General features: G+C 44.8%; 1 protein-coding gene across 1 annotated transcript in view; it reads left to right on the top strand.

The window, feature by feature from the left end:
* The window catches only part of LOC126191246 (venom dipeptidyl peptidase 4-like), a 475,023-nt gene that overhangs the window by 273,992 nt on the left and 181,908 nt on the right, over window positions 1-19,123 (top strand). Inside the window, exons 4-6 of the mRNA XM_049932056.1 lie at window positions 4,145-4,225; window positions 12,379-12,431; window positions 13,580-13,770. Coding sequence (XP_049788013.1) covers window positions 4,145-4,225; window positions 12,379-12,431; window positions 13,580-13,770 — 325 coding nt within the window. The remainder of the gene's footprint in view (window positions 1-4,144; window positions 4,226-12,378; window positions 12,432-13,579; window positions 13,771-19,123) is intronic.

The raw sequence follows: 19,123 nt of genomic DNA on the forward strand, positions 1-19,123 counted from the left end.
TTTTCACAACAAAAAAAAAAAAAACGCTCATTCCATACCGGTACACCTGGTAAAAGCGATGGTTCCACGCTGCAGTATGAAACTCTCCCGATGTATCAGCAAATGCCGTAACTGGGTGGGAGCTGTGTTTGACTATTACGTAACAGCAATAAACGAAACGGCGCTTTTGTTTACCCGCAGGCCCCTGAACCGAGATAAAGAGCAGCGAACGAGGTTCCTGCACGGATAAAACTAGTTCTGTTTACCACCGAAACGCTCAGGAAGTCAGCGATTTTGCTTCTCTACATTCAGTCGGATTTTACGCAAATTTCTAACCATCACTTTCATTCATTGTTCGCAATCGATTCTGCCTATCTGTTGTGTACACTCTTTTCTGTATCGTTTCTAACATAAAAGCGCACGCAATAGATTCCGTTTACATTGCAAAACAATTCTTCGAATTTCACATTTTCAACAGTTGTTGCATTTTCCCTCCACATATTTTTTATCGTAATCTGTCGCTGTTAGACGTAAGAACAAGAGTACTCTCCAACATGGATATTTATGGGCAACGTCATCCCACAACACTTTTTACTTCCCGAAAACGTATTTTGGAACTAGTGACCATTATAAACGTATCCAGCAGTACTAGAAGATAACGATCACGTCTGCCACGTTTCTCACTTAGATCTCATATTGGTATCTTATTTTTACCCTTACACAAAGAACTAGAATACGTATGTTTCTCTTGTAGCTGAAAGTTTAAGGACTAAAGTTTTGCCGTTGTTCCGAAATGCTGAGTAGGAACACTTACGTTTACCACAAAAACAACCGAACGTCTTGATATTCTGCAACATCTGCCTCCCTTCACGAAACAGTTTCCAGTTTCTTCAATCATCCTCATCTGACAAGTATCTGTCTCCTGTCGAGATAATATTGGTGTAGGGACCACACAGTCAGCATTACAGAAACATAAGGAACTATATTGTATGTGAGCTTGAGGTTACAGCTTTGTATTTCTGTTCCCCGAGAAAGTTAATTGATGAAAATGAAATATTGACTCTTGCCTACGTAGAGATTGTGAAGTAGTGGTGTTCTTCCGTTATGGGTAATACGTTATTGTGTCTTTCGAATAAACTGTAAGAGTTTGAAAGAAGCTTAACTATTACATCTCTTGATTACGTTGCTAAATTAAGAGGCTTGTAAAGTGGGAATGTTAAGAACACAAATCCTCGTCTGAAAAATATGTAGATAAAGAATTAATTCAGTCTTGGGAGAAAAAGCAGTTATCTTCATATTTGGAATCGGATTTACCAATTCTAGTTTGTACCATAGGCAAAAATCTTAATTTTATTTATTTCTCTAATTGGACGTCATTAATTAACAGTGGAAGTAATGTTAGTAAAAACAGAAAAAATCATGTCATTCATGAGCATCTTTCCTTAAAATGAGAGATTTTTCCGCACGTTATGACAGGCGCCTAAATACAGGATTATGTAAAACGCTCGTCTGAAGCGCTCTGAACTATATTGCTCTTGATACATAAGATAATTTCCCTATCAGTAACGTAAATAAAGGTTGGTGTTGTTTATAGTATTTAGCCTCTTTTCTATCGTAATATTTATCTTGACGTAGTCCATCATAGAGCTGAGTGAGTAAATGAAACTGAACGTTGCTTCACTACGCTGAAGAACCAAAGAAACTGGTACACCTGCCTAATATCGTGTAGGGCCCCCGCGAGCACGCAGAAGTGCCACAACAAGACGTGGCAAGGACTCGACTAATGTCTGAAGTAGTGCTGGACGGAACTGACACCAAGAATCCTGCAGGGCTCTCCACAAATCCTTAAGAGTGCGATGGGGTGGATATCTCTTCTGAACAGACGGTGCAAGGCATCCCAGATAGACTCAATAATGGTCATATCTGGGGAGTTTGGTGGCCAGCGAAGGTGTTCAAACTCAGAAGAATGTTCCTGCAGCCACTCTGTAGCAACTCTGGAAATGTGAGGTCTCGCATCGTCATGCTGGAATTGCCCAAATGCACAATGGACATGAATGAATGCAGGTGACCAGACAGGATGCTTAGGTACGTGTCACCTGTCAGACTAGTATCTAGAAGTATAAGGGGTCACATAACACTCCAACTGCACACGCCCCATAACATTACTGAGCCCCCACCAGCTTGAACAGTCCCCTGCTGACAGCAGGGTCCGTGGATTCATGAGGTTGTCTCCATACCCGTACCCGACATCCGGTGGATACAATTTGAAACGAGACTCGCCCGACCAGGCAACATGTTTCCAGTCATCAATAGTGCAATGTCGGTGTTGACTGGCCCAAGTGAGGCGTAGAGATTTCTGTCGTGCTGTCATCAAGAGTATACGTGTGGGTCTTCGGCTCCGAAAGCCCATATCGATGATGTTTCGTTGAATGGTTCGCACGCTGACACTTGTTGATGGCCTAGCATTGAAATCTGCAGAAATTTGCGGAAGGTTTGCTCTTCTGTCACGTTGAACGATTCTCTTCAGTCGTCGTTGGTCCCGTTCTTGCTCGGTATTTTTCCGGCCGCAGCGATTTCAGATATTTGATGTTTTACCGGATTGCTGGTATTCAGGGTACTCTCGTGAAATGGTCGTACGGGAAATCCCCACTTTATCGCTACCTCGGAGATGCTGTATGCCATCGCTCGTGCGCCGATTATACTCGTGACACCACGTTGAAACTCACTTAAATCTCGATATCCTGCCATTGTAGCTACACTTGTGTTACGTAGGCGTTGCCGTCCGCAGAGCCGTATTCTGCCTGTTTACATATCTTTGTATTTCAATGTGCATGGCTGTATCAGTTTCTTTGGCGTTTCAGTGTATAGACAGCAACCAGCCAAAGTATCGTTTAAAAATTTTTGTTTAAATCAAAACATTACTGGTTTCCGATTTATTAGAAGTACATTGTCAGATGGCTTTTACAGATTCTCTTGCTTTCCTGATGGGGCATTGTTTTGCACTTGCTATTGGTTTGGTGTCCTAATGCCCTAAGGCTTTTTGTAGTTGTCGTTGGTTTGGTGACCTGAGGTAAAAAGAAGTTTTCTGTTCTCAATTCGGTGAAGTTACGAGAGTTTTTTTTTCTTTTTGACCTCACAGAAGCGGTCATGAAATGGTTTTGAGGTTCCATGCGACAAATTCGTCCTGTTTTTGTGTCACGCATTTTGAAATTATACATTTTTCATCTGTTCTTGGTGTGGGACTACAGTCATGTAGAGTTTTTTGAAAGAAGTTTCAGCTATTTGACTGTTAGTTGTTCATTTATTTTACGTGATGATGATTTCAGCTTTGTAGCCATTTTCAAGTGCATGTTGAACTGTTAAAACACATTTTAACATTTCAACGTACACTTGCAAATGGCTACAAAGCGGAAATCATGATTGTGTAAAATAAATGAACAATCAACAGTCTAATGGCGTGAATTTCTTTAAAAAGGTAACACATTTTTGTTCGTGCACTGTGTGAGTGCTGATTCATTCTCCGAAAACTTCTTTAACAGGCACCATGGAAAGTGTTATTGTGTAGTTAAAACTCACATGAAAGTATTAAATCAATTTCTTGTAAGGGCACCTTTAGTAAGAAGTTCAAGTAAAAGCAATAACTTTCTTTGTTGCCTTCCCCTAGCCTTCATATGGAAAATATCGCATTATATCCTACTTAGTACCGTATAACTGTCTACATTTCAAGTACTTTGTATAAGAATTTTAATATTAACAATAACGTTATTTCTAAAAATAAATTACCATTTTATACTAGGCATGGAAAACAGAGGTGTGAGGCTGTAATATATAATTTTGTGTAAATCACTGTAAAATATGTTTCTATAATATTGCCTTTGTCGTCTGGGGGGAAATCCTAATCTAAAGTGAGCCTGAAAAGCTGAAAATCATTTCGTGGCAGTCTATAAATCACCAACAGTGAATTCTACTTCTTTTGTTGTCCTGCTGAGTCAATCTCCAACGGAACGCTCATTCTACTTTTTATAAAAATAAATCAGTATGTTGGACTCTCGCATATAGTATTTTTTTAAAGTTTGTACAAGTTTATTTTTGTGTTTTGTTGCAGCATGCTCCAAACGCACTATTTATTTGAAAAGTTCATTTACGATAAATGCATGTCTTACAGGTATACAGCAGTATCCAGGCGAACGTGTCTTTGTTGTCGGCAGATGAGCGCTACGTTCTTCTTGGTTATGACGTGGAAAAGGTAAGTCTTCTATTAACTGAAGTTATCATTTCAGTTGCTCTTACAGAAATCAGAAAAAAGTTTATTGTACAACACCAGTCAAATTTTATAAACAGCTTATATTTTTATGTTTTCAAATACGCCTGTAAAGCCAAGTTTTCTGTTGATTTTTCAAGTGAAAGTGTTTTTTGAAACTGGAAAAGATATATATTTCTCTTGAATTAGAAACATCGTTAAATTTATGGAGAATCTGCAATAGTGTCCATTTTGAACAATATTGCCTGCCGAATACATCGAGCTAACATTTGCTGCCTTCTTCGGTCAGTGCTGATCATACAAGAGTGTTGCCATTCTAGAACGTTTGACGCACATGCTGGCAGTTTATACCTACCAATTCTCATTTTCCTTTTTCCTCTGCGTTACGATAAGAATTCCGAAGGCAAGTAACGCCATACTTGCATCTGGATTCTCATGACAGGGTTGCTCGACGTGAAAACTTAGCGTAAGTGTTTCTGGGCTTTTGAATCAAAGCTGTGAGTAACTGCTAGGTTAAAGCCTTAAATTAGGTGGTCACTCAGTATCGGATGTATCAAAAGAAATAACACGGCCTACCCGGGTTCGATTACTGTTTCACTGCACAGACTCTGGCTGTACTAATTTACCAACGTTGGCGTATATACGTTGAAGAGTAACAGAAGTGAATGAATGATTTAGTGCGATGCTGCTATAGTACAGCGGTCCAGTCTGCGCCAGACGGCAGTTTAGGTCGAAACTTTGCAGCTCCATAGTCCAGAAAAAAAGACTGAGATTATAGTATGTCGTATGTGGCGCTCGCGTAGTGTAAGCGTAATGAGACTCCTCGATTATTAGAACAAGTAAATTTTTAAGAAATAGCTGATTCACATACAGAAGAGTTCGCAAACAGACTTCGTTAAGAAGAAAAACGGTAGTTAAGAAATGCTACACGCCAACGGATGCAGTTAGTATCGAAGAACAGGAAAGGAAAGAAGACGTATGGAGTAGAAGACAATGGATAGCAAAGTTAAGTGTAAAGATTTTACGTGTCTGTGAATTGGAGAACAAATATGGAGGAGAGGTGGACACGACAGTAATACGAAACGCAAGGTACAGAGCACACGCAAGATTTGTCCTCCATTTGTAACCACCCCGTTTGTAGTCTCACCCGTTCTCTTTTCCCATTTATCTTTTGCAGAGCTTCTTAATATCCTTTTGATCACAAACGCGGGAATTCTGTCATAGCTTTCTGCAGCGTTTTGTCGGGCAGCGTATTTGGCGTTATTGTCTGTTGATTCATTGTCAGGAGTTCTTGCAAGAGCTTTTGTTCAAGAAAATTGACGTGCCATTTCATCCGACACTTTTCACTGATTTCGTGATTTTTTTCCTTTCAATGAGACTCATCCGCTTTTGGCACATTTGAAACTAATAAACATATAGAATAAATTTTGTTTTTTGATGAACGGGGAACTCAACGGGTTTTATTTCATACCTTTTCATACCTGTTTAATATGCCTCCCTTGAGATCCACGGCATATGTCAACGCGGTATTCAAATTGTTCTCATTCTGCAGCGAGCATTCCTGAATTACAACTTCCACAGCTGCTGTTATGGGATGTCTCAGTTCATTCATTATTGTTGGTAACAGAGGCACATAAACTGTATTGAAAACACCCACAAGAAATAATCAAATACAGTCAGGTACGGCGATGTAAGGCCAGTAATGTAAGGCCGAATCATTTGATCCAGTGCGGCCGATCCAGCGCAGCGCTCGATAATCCTTTGATTTCAAAATATCCCGAACTTCCAGATGCCAGTGTGGTGGTGCCCCATCCTGTTGGTAAATCAAGTCGTTCGAATCAGTCTCCAGCTGTGGGAAAAGAAAGTTATCAAGCATATCGAGATAAAGGCTTCCTGTAACAGTGTTCTCGCCAAAGAAAAGTGGACCATACACCTTTTCCTGTGAAACTGCACAAAACACATTAAATTTTGGAGAGTCCCTCTCATGTTATACAACTTCATGTGGTTGTTCCGTACCCCATATTCTCACATTTTGGCGGTTCACCTTTCGATTTAAGTGGAGTGTAGTTTCGTCACTTAACACCAAGCGTGGAAGAAAACTGTCATCCTCCATATTGCCAAAAGCGAAATTACAGAACTCCACACGTTATTGTTTCTTACCTTCATGAACAGCTTGCAATAGCGGAATTTTGTATGGTTTCATGTGAAAACGTCGACGAAACACACGCTAGACGGACATCGGGGCATGTCGAGCTGTCGACCTGCACGGCGAACGGATTTCTGCGGATTCCTTGCGAAACTATGGCGGATGCGTTCGACATCTGTGTCACACTCGGGAACGGCCTGGCGATTTGCCTTTGCACAAACAACCTGTTTCTCGGAATTGTTCACGACAATCGTCTAGTGCTCTGTGCTGTAGCGGGATCCACACCATACCTAGTACGAAAGTTACGCTGCACAGTTATTACTGACCCGCACTGCGCAAAACGCAGATCACAAAAAGCTTTCTGTTCGCACATTTTGACTATAACTGTTGTGGGCGCACACTGCTGCTACCTAGCGGGAACCATGTAAAACTCGAGGGTTTGCTCTTTCCAACAGTACGTTGTTCACGCACGTATCTCAAATAACATAATAGTTATGATTTTTTAAATCTGATGATTATTTTTGATACACCCTGTATTTTTCACGTTTTTTATTTTCCTTTTTGTTGAAACAATTGCGTTTCCTTGCACTATAATATGAATCGGTATTGTTTTCTTTATTTTTACTACAACATCCCTCTGTTTCACGTTACAAATCAAGTATTGAATTAAACGTTGCCAATTTCAATTTTGTTGTAAATACTGTTTATTTTTAAGTAACAGGAGAATAACTATGTAGAGCGAATATATTCTGTAGCTTACGCAGCCCTTTATATATACTCACTTAGTTTCTAGACGGTTCACCGCTTCTGGTTTATGGGGGAATCTAGTAGGACACAGATCATATACGAGTACTTAAAGACAGCGATCGTTGTTAGCGAACGCCCAGTCGGTATGCAACACACCTGACGTACCGGTAACGTGGGTACGACCGTAACTGGCCAAAGGTGCTAGCAGAACTACCGTAGTCCACACTTACTGATCACAGTCTACGGTAGCGTACGGTAGTTTTACAACTCTGATCTTGGCCCTCAGAGGTGGCAAGGACAGCACGTAATAATGTTGGTCCACAGGTTGCAATGAAAGAACACTTTATTAGTGAACACACAAAAGAACAGTTCTGACGTGAAACAAGAAGTAATATTTTCTTCTGGTAGAACGATAAAGTCTCTCGCTGTAGATGATAAAATCTCTCACTGTTGTCCAGCTCAGTGTGTTTGGTCCTCGGTCTGTCTCAGCTTTTCTCGCTACTTCTCTGAAGAACTCGAAATAGCGCTATATTTCATTGAGTATTGCGATATGTTCTTTTCCGATAGCCACCACTGTCTCATTTCGGCAGAATCGTGGTGTCAGCGGTCTTTACCCTTCGCTGTTTGATCATACTGTGAAGGACGTTCACAGGTCCACTGGCTGTTTGCACAAAAACAGACAGTGTAACAAGTTATCATCACAAGCCTTTAAATGAATGGAAATAACAGAGAAGAGGGATAGGAATTCTCAGCATCTATTAAGCAGTCACACAATCAGTGCATACTGCAAATTTGGTATGAAATGACATTGTAATACCCTGCAGAAGGCATTTTATTGCGTTTGCAGCTGAATTAATAAAAGTTTAGACAAATCACTTTCAGTTACAATAAATTTGGCGAAATCATTCATACTTTACGATATATCAACATAGCACAGAGCAGTTTTTCTCACATTTTGATCCTTTCCGATACTACCTAAAAACTTAATTACTGGATATCCTGATGATACGAGGTGCATTCAAGTTCTAAGGCCTCCGATTTTTTTTTCTCCGGACTGGAAAGAGATAGAAACATGCGCACTGTTTTAAAATGAGGCCGCGTTCATTGTAAGAACGTCCCAGACATGGCAGCACCGTACGGCAGATGGAATTTTACCGCCAGCGGCGAGAATGAGAACTGTTTTAAATACTAAAAATGGCGATGTTTTCCTTACTTGAATAGCGTGCAATCATTCGTTTTCTGAATTTGCGTGGTGTGAAGCCAATTGAAATTCATCGACAGTTGAAGGAGACATGTGGTCATGGAGTTATGGATGCGTCGAAAGTGCGTTCGTAGGTGCAACAGTTTAATGAAGGCAGAACATCGTGTGACAACAAACCGAAACAACCTCGGGCTCGCACAAGCCGGTCTGACGACATGATCGAGAAAGTGGAGAGAATTGTTTTGGGGGATCGCCGAATGACTGTTGAAAAGATCGCCTCCAGAATTGGCATTTCTGTGGGTTCTGTGCACACAATCCTGCATGAAGATCTGAAAACGCGAAAAGTGTCATCCAGGTGGGTGCCACGAATGCTGACGGACGACCACATGGCTGCCCGTGTGGCATGTTGCCGAGCAATGTTGACGCACAACGACAGCATGAATGGGACTTTCTTTTCTTCGGTTGTGACAATGGATGAGACGTGGATGCCATTTTTCAATCCAGAAACAAAGCGCCAGTAAGCTCAATGGAAGCACACAGATTCACCACCACCAAAAAAATTTTGGGTAACCGCCAGTGCTGAAAAAATGATGGTGTCCATGTTCTGGGACAGCGAGGGCGTAATCCTTACCCATTGCGTTCCAAAGGGCACTACGGTAACAGGTGCATCCTACGAAAATGTTTTGAAGAACAAATTCCTTCCTGCACTGCAACAAAAACGTCCGGGAAAGGCTGCGCGTGTGCTGTTTCACCAAGACAACGCACCCGCACATCGAGCTAACGTTACACAACAGTTTCTTCGTGATAACAACTTTGAAGTGATTCCTCATGCACCCTACTCACCTGACCTGGTTCCTAGTGACTTTTGGCTTTTTCCTACAATGAAAGACACTCTCCGTGGCCGCACATTCACCAGTCGTGCTGCTATTGCCTCAGCGATTTTCCAGTGGTCAAAACAGACTCCTAAAGAAGCCTTCGCCGCTGCCATGGAATCATGGCGTCAGCGTTGTGAAAAATGTGTACGTCTGTAGGGCGATTACGTCGAGGAGTGACGCCAGTTTCATCGATTTCGGGTGAGTAGTTAATTAGAAAAAAAAATCGGAGGTCTTAGAACTTGAATGCATCTCGTATTACCACAACCACTGACCGAAGTGGCGCAGTACTTAGCACCTTGGATTGAATGGCCACTTGAAATCACCCTTTATACATTGTTACAGTGTATCGCGAATGTGATACAACACGCAACGCACTGCCTATCAACACCATAAATGAAGACGTCTTGCGGTCCGAAGTATCAGTCTCAGTACACTTGTTGCTCGTAGCCCTGAACGCTGAGTCGCATGGTTCAGCCAGAAGGTTCTTTACACTAAATGGAAGGTATATGGTGTCATTGATCATACTAAATGGCGGTTGGGTCTGTCACACGCATACAGATCGACACTTTCCGAAGAAAAGTGAAGCGTCCGGAAGACACCGTAGACGTCAAATTCATACACGTACACGCCATCGGTGTGTGTGTAAATGATTTAAGAAAATGAAGGGGGAGGGGGCAGAAAGGAAAAGAAAAGTAAGGGATTAATGATATCAGTTGCGTCAGGACTTAGTGCTGCTTCAGCGGTGACGAGTGAAAATGTGTGCTGGGCTGGGACTCGAAAACCTTCGAGCTCCTGCTTGCTAGGAAGTTATGTTAACCACAGCCCCACCCCAACAGTGTTTATCGCAACTGTGCGGACTAGCTCTGCACGCCTCTCGGCCGACACACACTCCCACCTTGCGCCAGCTATCCGCTGTCGCTGTCCGGACCCTCCATGCTCGCTACTTGGAGGTTCCCGCAGGAGGTCGGACGCAACTGCGCATCCGCACCGAATGTGGTTGATCCATTGCTCATCGAGGTGAATCAATTATGTGAATACGTGGTGTCTGTTCTTTTGGGCACGTCGAAAAGAACAGACACCATGCATTCGTATGAATGATTAGAGTTGCGATTCTCTGTGACAGGTAGATAGGTCGCAGTGGCCGTTACTGTTGTTCGTGAATAGCCGTGTTACCAGCCCTGGTAGGGTATATAAAGGGTGTGAACAGCATCAGATGTCCTCCAACGGCCCCAACGCCTTCTCGAGAATCACCTTGATCAATCCCCCCAAGACCCAGGCAATCATCGTAGGTCATACCACTCGCTCCTTCCGGCTCCTGGATTCCTCCCTTACCATCTGCGCCCGTCCTGTCCGCCTCTCCCTCACCCTCACCTGCCTTGGCCTCACCATTGACCGTCACCTCATGCGGATCCCTCATCTCCGCTCCATCCAATCCAAAGCCCACAACCGCCTCTGGCTCCTCAAACTCCTCTCTGGCCGGACATGGGGGTTGCACCCTCCACTATCCTCCACACCTACAAATCTTTAATCCATCCCATCCTTTGTTATGCCAGTCCCACCTGGATATCTGCCCCCCCTCAAAATCCCTCCAGATCCTTGAGTGACATGCACTCCGCCTCGCCTTCCGTATACACCTCCCATCCTCCACGTGGATTCTCTATGACCTCATTCCATTCCCCCATCTGCTCCTATTCCTCTAACATATCTGCATACTCTACACCTCCTGCCGCCTTGATCCCCCTCACTCCCTGGTTGCTCCTCTCCTCCCACGTCCCTGCCCCCTGCCACGCCTTCACTGTTGTGTCCCCCCTACCCTCAATCTCTACACCCTTCATCTCCTTTCCCAAGGTGGCTTCCATCAACTCCCCCTCCAGGATGATGCCCTCTCTCCCTCCATTTATCCCTCCTATCAACTCTGATCCACACCCCCCCTCCTTTCCTCCGTCCTTTCCCTGGGCTCCCCCTCCCCCCCTCCCATCCTGTTTTCTCCCCACCAAACCTCTCCCTACCTCCCTTCTCCTGCCCCCGAGTCCTTTTGTATTCCCCTCCTCTGCCTTCCCCACTCCCTGTCGTGTCTGCCCAGCACCCCGCACCCCTCTTATGGGTCCTCAACCTCCATTGGCTCCTTCTCCCCCCCCCCTTTGTTTTTCCTCTCTTTCCCCCCTTTTTCCCATCATCTGTCCAGTTTCCCACCACTTGCTCTCGGCTGTGGTATGTCATATTTGCCAACTTTTTAGTGCAGTGTTCAAGTGAAGGTTCAGTGTTGTTCGTCTTTCCAAAGTGCTGCGAACAGAAACCATGCTGTCGCTGGGTGTGAATTTTGTGTCTTTTGCGAACAGAAACCAGACTGTCGCCGTGTTTTTTATTTGTCTGTCTATTATTTTACCTGTCTGCTTCATATGTATTTTATTAGCATCATCATCCCTTTGTTCTATGTTTTAAGTTCCACGATTTATTTCGCCATGTTACCATTTAAGTCTCCACCCCCTTCGCGGGGAATCGAAACTCCACAAAAAAAAGTCAGATGTTGAGTGGTCAGTGGGAAGGGCATGGAGGTGGTGCGTACTCATGCAAGATAGCGTTATCGACAGTTGCCTCAGTTTGAAAGAGACCTCATTGCGGTGCCTCAGTCTAGATGGGTAACATCTTTTCCAACTCAGTCTAGATGGGTAACATCTTTTCCAACGTTATTTACAAATACTGTAACTTGTTTAACGACGAGAGTGAGTCAAAGTCTGATGATGTCCTTGTAAGCCGAAAACTGGATATCCAAATTAGTTAATCTTGTATAACATGTACGATAATGTGCTTTTCTTGTAGTACAGGTCCGAAACAAAAAGAGCGCAAGACGAGCTTTGAACCACTTGGAGTGCCAAGTGTAAGCCCATGTCTTGACTTTTTAAAACTTTGAACGTAGCGAAATTATGGCGTTATAACCAGGTACACTGTGTTCCACAAGACGGCTACAAGTGTTCACTAAATACAATGTGCCGCAAAAGGCTCGCTGTATGTTTGCACTTCCAAAAACCTTTTCTCCGTGATATGGAAATATTGACACGACTCAGAAACTGTAAATTTAACCGTATTCTGGCTAAATTCTCTATTTAAAAATCTAATATAATTACAAACCTGATCTTTTCTGCTCACATCCAATATTTTTCTCTTCCAGGTATTCCGACATTCAGCAATTGCGCGTTATGTAGCCTACAACATTGCGAAAAAGTAAGTGAAAATAATGAAGGAATTGTTCACTTTTATCTTAATGTGTATCGTGGCCTGTGTTCCAGATCTGGGAGAAACAGACTTGCTAGAGTTCAGTCCAATAATTTCGTAGTTAAAGAAAGGAACGGTGTCACTGTAATGTTAACAATTGTTGGTGCATGTGGACGTACAGAAACACTTCTACCTAACGCATCCGACACGTTCTGGATGGGGTATAAGTCGGGGAACGGGCAGGTCAGATCATTCGCCGAATACCTCTCGTTCCAAGAGTCCTCCACCTGCCCTGTAAGACGCGGTAGCGCAGTCAGCCATAATTATGAAATCAATAGAAGAGATGCGCTTCACCGTAGGGAAGATGAACAAGTGTTCATAGCTCTTAAAGTATGCACTTTAGAGTCCATATTTACTGGACACTCTTTTCTTGTTTTGGTTCGTACTACCACCTCTCAAATAGCGGAAAGCAATGAGCTTGCATTAGAACACATTTGTTTCAGAGTATCGTAAGTGAAGAAATGCTCAGAGCTCTTAACGTATGCATTTTAGAGCTCATGTTTGTTAGACCTTTTTGTTTCGAATGATCGTTCCTGTCATATCCTTGCATGTTGACCATTGCTCCTGGGACACACTATAATAGTTCATGCGAACAAGAAGTTTACCATCAGAAGGATTTAACCTCCGAACATTGGGGACAAGGGTGGTTGAGTGAGAGGGAGAGAAAGACGAATGTGATGCAAACAGGAGTAATGGAGGGGAGGGAGGTGGAGAAAGAGATGTGACGGATTGAGAAACCAACAGAGAAAGAAGTGCGACTGTCACGAGATGGACGCAATTGCTTTACTGCTTGACAGAGAGATAAAAAAAAAAGCCCTATGTGTTCATTTGCCAGCGATAAGTTGTCAGGTTGGCGAAACGAAGTAATTCAGCACCTGAAATGCAACAATGCACTGGACTGCGCGCAGTGTATAGAGTCACTTGTTTCAAAGGCGGACAGCGGCAACAGAGGGGGAGTTTGCGTATATTTTGCTTAGAGAAGGACACAGTCATAACAGTCCTTTTAAAATCAAAGCAGGGAAGGTTTTTAGTACTTTACATGTTGCGGTATTACGTGGGACTTGCTACTTTAATGTGATTAACGTTGCTGTCGGCAGCACGACGACGCAGATCGCCGACGGGGAGCGACTGCAGTTCGTGGACTGGTCGCCAGAGGGCAACGCGCTCGCCTACGTGCTCCAGAACGACCTGTACTACCTGCCGGAGGTGGGCGGCCAGCCAGTGCGTATCACTGACGACGGCGTCCCAGACGTCATCTACAACGGCGTCGCCAACGAACTGACGGACGGTAATGCGAACAAAAAATATTCTTTGAAAGAATAAACTCCCATTTGACTTTATATTACGGTACCGATCTTCTGTGCTATCTAGATTATTCTTTTATACCGAGTGCAATGCTAAAAGTTCTTAGACTATTAACGGGTCATATCTGGCAAAGTCGGTCCAAAGCGTGTAAAAAGGACTTGTGTACCTGCTGTAGACTGACTTTACCGGATATGAAGAACTTTTATCATTGTGCTAACTAATGGCACAAAAGCCGAAACCTGGATACAGAAGATAAATACAGTAATAGACAGTCAAATGGCAGTTTATTCTCTCTCTCCCCTCCCCTCTCTCTTTCTTTCTCTCTTTCTTTCATTTTTTTTAAAGTGAGGCGAACATTGCAGAGTGTTCTTCAAATAAAGTCTCACAGAACTGTGTTACTGGGGATGCCCCTATAGGTGATCAGGTCAGAAATTCGCTCTATTCACCGCTCGTGCACTTCTCCTTCTCGAAACGTGAACGCTGAGTGAGTAATACTTCCAGAACTTAATTCCTACACGTTAACCAACAGATAGTGATATATGTGACCAGCTAGGTAAGTATTCCTGGATTCAACGCTATCACACATTGTCGAGTAATAACTAACATACGAAACGAGAGAATTTGAAATACAGCCAATAAAACAGGGAAAAGGGAATATAGGCATCTAAAAATGAGATGGACAGGAAGTTCAGATTGGCGAAGCAGAAAAGGTTAGCAGAAAAGGTTACAAGAGAAATGCAAAAATGTAGAACCGTGCTTGGCTGCAGGGAAGATAGATGTAGCGTAAAAGAAAATTAAAGAAACGTTTGGAGAAAAGAGAAGCAGCTATATGAATATCAATAGCTCAAATGGCAAGCCAGTTATCAGCAAAGAAGAGTAGGCGAAAATGTGAAAGGAAAATATAAAAGGGATATAGCTGCATATTCCTGTTCCAACAAGAGTATGTCTCCACACAGCACGTTTCTGTCGCAACCTATTTGGTTGCACATCGCTAGCACATCTGGCACTCTGATATATATACTGGATGTTCCTAAAATACGTGTCGAATATTTTGAGAGGTACACTCCTGGAAATTGAAATAAGAACACCGTGAATTCATTGTCCCAGGAAGGGGAAACTTTATTGACACATTCCTGGGGTCAGATACATCACATGATCACACTGACAGAACCACAGGCACATAGACACAGGCAACAGAGCATGCACAATGTCGGCACTAGTACAGTGTATATCCACCTTTCGCAGCAATGCAGGCTGCTATTCTCCCATGGAGACGATCGTAGAGATGCTGGATGTAGTCCTGTGGAACGGCTTGCCATGCCATTTCCACCTGGCGCCTCAGTTGGACCAGCGTTCGTGCTGGACGTGCAGACCGCGTGAGACGACGCTTCATCCAGTCCCAAACATGCTCAATGGGGGACAGATCCGGAGATCTTGCTGGCCAGGGTAGTTGACTTACACCTTCTAGAGCACGTTGGGTGGCACGGGATACATGCGGACGTGCATTGTCCTGTTGGAACAGCAAGTTCCCTTGCCGGTCTAGGAATGGTAGAACGATGGGTTCGATGACGGTTTGGATGTACCGTGCACTATTCAGTGTCCCCTCGACGATCACCAGTGGTGTACGGCCAGTGTAGGAGATCGCTCCCCACACCATGATGCCGGGTGTTGGCCCTGTGTGCCTCGGTCGTATGCAGTCCTGATTGTGGCGCTCACCTGCACGGCGCCAAACACGCATACGACCATCATTGGCACCAAGGCAGAAGCGACTCTCATCGCTGAAGACGACACGTCTCCATTCGTCCCTCCATTCACGCCTGTCGCGACACCACTGGAGGCGGGCTGCACGATGTTGGGGCGTGAGCGGAAGACGGCCTAACGGTGTGCGGGACCGTAGCCTAGCTTCATGGAGACGGTTGCGAATGGTCCTCGCCGATACCCCAGGAGCAACAGTGTCCCTAATTTGCTGGGAAGTGGCGGTGCGGTCCCCTACGGCACTGCGTAGGATCCTACGGTCTTGGCGTGCATCCGTGCGTCGCTGCGGTCCGGTCCCAGGTCGACGGGCACGTGCACCTTCCGCCGACCACTGGCGACAACATCGATGTACTGTGGAGACCTCACGCCCCAGGTGTTGAGCAATTCGGCGGTACGTCCACTCGGCCTCACGCATGCCCACTATACGCCCTCGCTCAAAGTCCGTCAACTGCACATACGGTTCACGTCCACACTGTCGCGGCATGCTACCAGTGTTAAGGACTGCGATGGAGCTCCGTATGCCACGGCAAACTGGCTGACACTGACGGCGGCGGTGCACAAATGCTGCGCAGCTAGCGCCATTCGATGGCCAACACCGCGGTTCCTGGTGTGTCCGCTGTGCCGTGCGTGTGATCATTGCTTGTACAGCCCTCTCGCAGTGTCCGGAGCAAGTATGGTGGGTCTGACACACCGGTGTCAATGTGTTCTGTTTTCCATTTCCAGGAGTGTATTAGTACTCATCGAAATAACAAAAATATGTCCAGTAAACATGGGTCTGGAAATGCATACTTCCTAAGATAATTCCAATAAGCATGGGTCTAGACATGAATACTTTCTGCGATGAACACGTGTTTACGGGAGCTGCTCAACGTGGCGTCCATTCGTGAAAATTCACCCCTCTGCCCTCTGGCGTACCTGCTGGCACGCATTGAAGACGCGAGCCTGTAGTGTCCGCACATCGTTGATTGGCGTGGCGTAGAACATTTCCTTCAAGTGTCCCCATAAACAAAAGTCTAGGGGATTCAAGTCTGGGGAACGAGCAGTTCAAGGTGTGAGACGCGACGACCAATCCAGTGGTCCCAGAATATTTGTGTCAGATGGTCGCGCGCTTTGTGACGAAAGTGTGCTGCTGCGCCATCATTCGTCAACCACATTTGTATTCGTTGCCGCAATGGCACAGCCTCCAGCAAGGTAGGCAATACATTAATGAGAAATTCCAGCTAATGCACCCCTGTTAACATTTGTGCTAGCAGGTATGGCCCTAACAGTCCATTGTCAAGTACACCTGCCCATGCGTTGATTGAAAGTTGGTGTAGATGTCCTCTTTCCCGAATTACTTAGGGATTTACATCTGCTGGTTATGGAAATTCTCTTGTGAACCCCGCCTCATCGGTAAATAAAATCTTGGATGTGAATAGCGGATCTGCGACACACTTCTGCAACAGCCATTGACGAAACTGCCGTCTACCATGACGTTCCTGTGGCCTTACGGTCTGAACGCGCTGTGGGTGATATGGGTACAGCAGATAAGGGGGTGACACATGACTTCTTCTGCTGCTGGTCCCAGCGATTTCTTCCACTGAACGTATCACATGCTCCTCCATGTGAGGCGTGCGGACTGTGTGGGGCTTTTTGCTGTCAGTCTTCCGAGGTGCAAGGGTACCTGTGTCCCTCAGACGCTGGAAAAGTCTGCCGAACAGTCTATCACAGGACACTCTGCGCTGCAGATATTTTTGAGCGTAGAGGGCATGGGCTCGCAGGCTAAATCGTAGCTAAACCGTAGCAGAATGTCATATCAGCAATTTCACTTGTCCAGTTGTAGGCTTCCATTGCTAACAAGTGGTGGAAGAGAGAAAATATAGCCGCGCGGGATTAGCTGAGCGGTCTCAGGCGCTGCAGTCATGGACTGGGCGGCTGGTCCCGGTGGAGGTTTGAATCCTCCCTCGTTTATGGTTGTGTGTGTTTGTGTTTAGGATAATTTAGGTTAAGTGATGTGTAAGCTTAGGGACTGATGACCTCAGCAGTTAAGTCCCATTCACACACATTTGAACATTTTTTCAGAGAAAATATATATGTACTACAGCAGTTGTACGTACACATAGCGCAATAACAGTAAACAGATAACTGAATCCGCTTTGGGAAGAAGGTAAAACACCATGATACGTACCCAGAATCGACAGTACTGTACAATAAGGCACACAAACATGACGAAAACTAACTTAGCCTACTACACGACTCGAACCACACAACTGACTGTATACTAGCTAATGGTAGGTAGAGAACTGTGCGAAAGACATAATAATACCCTGTTGACGCATTTGGCGGAGCGCCAATGCAACGACACTGCTAATATCTCAACAAAGAGTTGCGGAGACCTTCCTATTAACACGTGTTTATCTCGGAAAGTGTGCGTTTCTGGACGCATGTTTGTCGAACTTACTTTTCTTGTCACATTGAGTACCACTACCTCTCAAAGTATTCGACACTTTTTTTGAAGATATCCTGTATAGTGCCTACTGGCCAGTCGCATGGGCGCACCCAACTTAGAGCTGCTGCTGGATTACTGGAGTGGCGTGGACTGTTCCCTGCAGATGTGAAATAAATCACTCATGTGCAAATGCTTAGAAAAAGGTATACACCGTCATGCCTGACTCTATTTGGGTGTGAGGACAAGCGTACTCCGAGTAGATGGACAGGCGGTTTCTGGCAGTCTGAAGCGTAACTGGCCTGTGGCCACGTAGATGTTGTGGAGCTCATACTGAGACTATAGTGGCCGTCACGAAATTAGACTCGCAGTGCTAGTAGGTGGCGGTTTCTGGCATACTGAAGCGTAACTGGCCTGTGGCCACATAGATGTTGTGGAGGTCATACTGAGACTATAGTGGCCATCACGAAATTAGACTCGCAGTGCTAGTAGGTGGCGGTTTCTGGCATACTGAAGCGTAACTTGCCTGTGGCCACATAGATGTTGTGGAGGTCATACTGAGACTATAGTGGCCATCACGAAATTAGACTCGCAGGGCTAGTAGATGGCTGTTTCTGGCATACTGGCCTGTGGCCAAGTAGATGTTGTGGAGCTCATACTGAGACTATAGTGGCCATCACGAAATTAGACTCGCAGTGCTAGTAGATGGCGGTTTCTGGCATACTGAAGCGTAACTGGCCTGTGGCCACATAGATGTTGTGGAGGTCATACTGAGACTATAGTGGCCATCACGAAATTAGACTCGCAGTGCTAGTAGATGGCGGTTTCTGGCATACTGAAGCGTAACTGGCCTGTGGCCACATAGATGTTGTGGAGGTCATACTGAGACTATAGTGGCCATCACGAAATTAGACTCGCAGTGCTAGTAGGTGGCGGTTTCTGGCATACTGAAGCGTAACTGGCCTGTGGCCACATAGATGTTGTGGAGGTCATACTGAGACTATAGTGGCCATCACGAAATTAGACTCGCAGGGCTAGTAGATGGCTGTTTCTGGCATACTGGCCTGTGGCCAAGTAGATGTTGTGGAGCTCATACTGAGACTATAGTGGCCATCACGAAATTAGACTCGCAGTGCTAGTAGATGGCGGTTTCTGG

The sequence above is a fragment of the Schistocerca cancellata genome, chromosome 6 (genome assembly GCF_023864275.1).
Source record: "Schistocerca cancellata isolate TAMUIC-IGC-003103 chromosome 6, iqSchCanc2.1, whole genome shotgun sequence".
NCBI lineage: Eukaryota > Metazoa > Arthropoda > Insecta > Orthoptera > Acrididae > Schistocerca > Schistocerca cancellata.